Source organism: Rhagoletis pomonella, unplaced genomic scaffold (genome assembly GCF_013731165.1).
Source record: "Rhagoletis pomonella isolate Grant_MI unplaced genomic scaffold, Rhpom_1.0 Rhpom_scaffold_00012, whole genome shotgun sequence".
Taxonomy (NCBI): Eukaryota; Metazoa; Arthropoda; class Insecta; order Diptera; family Tephritidae; genus Rhagoletis; species Rhagoletis pomonella.
Window position 1 is genome coordinate 1,484,738 of NW_023458566.1, and position 3,118 is coordinate 1,487,855.

Consider the following 3,118-nt stretch of genomic DNA (forward strand, 5'->3'; position numbering starts at 1 on the left):
TATTTAATGTTCGGCTCCGCCCGAACTTAGACTTTCTTACTTGTTTTAATATTAACGTTTTTTTTTTATTTTTCCCCCATTGAATTTTTCGGGGGTTTTTGTGGGTTTTTGACGGACCTATAAGTTATAGTTGCGATAAAAAAGGTTAAATAAACAATTGGGTATAATTATTGGGAATCTCACAAACACAGTACTAGTTCTGAGGTGGATAGGATAGCCCATTTACACATTTGTTGCGCAAAACGCTTATATGTATGTAGATGTAGTTACATCCAGGAACGAATTTCCGTCACCTCTAGTCAAGCTTAATTTGGAACCAAATCGATTTCGGCGTTGTGATATCTTCCATTTCAGAAACTAAACCAAGTTTGACGAGAGATGATGGAACTTCTTTCCAAAATGCACCATCTTCTCATCCTGCCCACGGTACGCCTTTCCACACGATTCTCCATCGACTTAAATATATATATTATTTATACGTACAACAAATCGTCGGATCCTAAGAGAAAATACGTTGCTGGGATTAATAATTTTTTTTAACTATTTTTTATTATTTCCAGTTACGTCTCTTCTCTTAGCAGCGGTCGATATAGACACACATACATACATATATGCTACATACTTTAAAATATCTTAACAGCTCAAATACTAATGTGATCCACTATTTCTCTTTTTCCATTTGCAGCAAATATGTCCACCGTTTTAGAGAATCTGATGAGCCAAGTGGCCGAAGTCTTGCCCTCGAGTGGACGCAAAATATCCATTGTCGGTATTGGCCAAGTTGGCATGGCCTGTGCATTCAGTATTCTTGCCCAGAATGTTTCCAACGAGATTTGCCTTGTCGATGTGTGCAAGGATAAGTTGCAAGGTGAAATGATGGACTTGCAACACGGTTCCAATTTCCTTAAGAATCCCAAAATCACCGCCAGTACCGATTACGAAGCAACTGCCGGCTCGCGTCTATGCATTGTGACAGCTGGCGTACGCCAAAAGGAAGGCGAATCACGTTTGTCGTTGGTGCAACGCAACACCGACATACTCAAGCACATCATTCCCAAGTTGGTGCAACACTCACCCGACACCATTTTGTTGATGGTCTCCAATCCAGTGGATATTATGACCTATGTCGCATGGAAATTATCCGGTTTGCCAAAGAATCGTGTCATTGGCAGTGGCACCAATTTGGATTCGTCACGGTTCCGTTTCTTGATGTCACAGCGTTTGGGTGTAGCGCCCACATCTTGCCATGGCTGGATCATTGGTGAGCATGGTGACAGTTCAGTGGCTGTGTGGTCTGGTGTGAATATTGCTGGCGTGCGCTTGCGTGAGTTGAATCCGAACATTGGCACAACTGAAGATCCAGAAAATTGGCAACAAGTACACAAGAAGGTCATCGATTCGGCCTATGAAGTGATCAAGTTGAAGGGTTACACCTCATGGGCCATTGGCTTGAGCTCAGCTGCGCTAGCATCGGCCATCTTGAACAATACAAGCAACATTGTGGCTGTCTCAACTTCAGTACAGGTGAGTTGTTGGTTGGCATTGTTGCGAATTTTTTATTTCATACAACTAAATTTGTCCGTTTTTTTTTCTGTTGAATAGGGTGAACACGGTATTGACAAGGATGTGTTCTTGTCCTTGCCTTGCGTCTTGAATGCCAACGGCATTACCTCGCTCGTCAAGCAGATACTCACACCCACCGAAGTGGAGCAATTGCAGAAGTCGGCCAATATAATGGATGAAGTGCAGAAGGGCATTAATTTTTAAGCAGCATTCGAGTGAAGGGAGCTAATTATTGGCTAAGCATAGGAATAAGAAGACGAGGCAGAGAAAGCAAGCAGAGGAGGAAGAAGAAGAAGAAGAGGCAGTAAACGCGTAGAAAATTTGTAAATTAAGTTTTTACGCTGGATAAACTTACAGAAAAAAGTATTTATTGAAATAATGTTAAATGTGTAATAAGAAAGCCAACGCGCCACTATTTTGTTTGTAGACGAATTTCATACACACACGCATACACGCATATTTGTACGCCATTCATTTATGTGTTTAATTTTAATTGTTTTTATTTTAAATGTTCCTAGTCTAAAAATGCAAACAACACACACAAATAAAAGAAAACATTTTAGTTTTACTATGAAAATTTAAACTGAGTTTTTTTATTTTTGTTTTCATACCAATTAAAAAAAAAGTACATAAAAAAGTATTTCAACTAGCATTAAGTAGAAAAAATAAACAACAAAAATAAAAAATTGTGTACAAAATATTTTGCAATTATTGTCATTGCAAAATATCGAATACTATGAATCAACCGCAGCTACCTCATTAGCATAATTTTTGAAAAGGGTCGTCGTTGCGAATGCCAGCACCAACAGCAGCTGACTGGGTAGAGTGGCATAACAGCGTTTTGCAAATAAAAGCGGAATGGCTAGATGGCAGCGCATCGGCAGCTAAGCAGCGATTACCCACATTGCATGTTAGCAACAATTTTTCTAATATAAATTTTAATACATACATACATATATAAAAAATAATGGATAACGAAAATTTTGAAAAAAGGTAGTCGAAAAAATATAACAATATCATTAAATTAGCAAGATATCAAGCGAAATGCATTATCATTCCTTTGAAAACGTACGTACGTAGTAAAATTTTGTGCATATTTTAATAGACTTATAAAAAAAAAAATAGATGTAATCTTATGCAACCAACTAGTTTAAAATATACTTACAGAACTTATCAAAATTCGCACCCATTTGTAATTGATTATCAAATGCACGATACTAGAATATACACACTCAAATACTCAGGAAATTATTACAGCTAACCATTGTTTTCATCATTTGTGTAGCTGGAAAAATAGTTAAGTATGCAGGGTGTACCATAAACATTGAAGTTTTCATTATTGCGTACTGCCACTGCGCGGCACCTGGGTTCGATGGCATGGCAAACTTTCGACTATACAACTGCCATGAAAAGGCTTCTCAAAAATCATTTTCTATTTGGAGGAGGCGTAAAATTGAAGGTCTTCCCATTTTCGACAAAACCCAACTCAATGGGAAGTCTGCGTTTATGTGTAGCAGAATTGAATAGTTAGAAGTTAAATATTTCTTCAAGCCAT

At 37.9% G+C, this 3,118-nt stretch overlaps 1 protein-coding gene across 3 annotated transcripts in view; it reads left to right on the forward strand.

Moving 5' to 3' along the window:
- The window catches only part of LOC118747662 (L-lactate dehydrogenase), a 39,495-nt gene extending 37,377 nt beyond the window's left edge, over positions 1–2,118 (forward strand). For all 3 annotated transcript variants that reach the window (XM_036481720.1, XM_036481722.1, XM_036481721.1), the window contains 2 exons: positions 686–1,524; positions 1,603–2,118. In XM_036481720.1, coding sequence (XP_036337613.1) covers positions 686–1,524; positions 1,603–1,767 — 1,004 coding nt within the window. In that variant the 3' untranslated portion in view covers positions 1,768–2,118. The remainder of the gene's footprint in view (positions 1–685; positions 1,525–1,602) is intronic.
- The last annotated feature ends 1,000 nt before the right edge of the window (positions 2,119–3,118 follow it).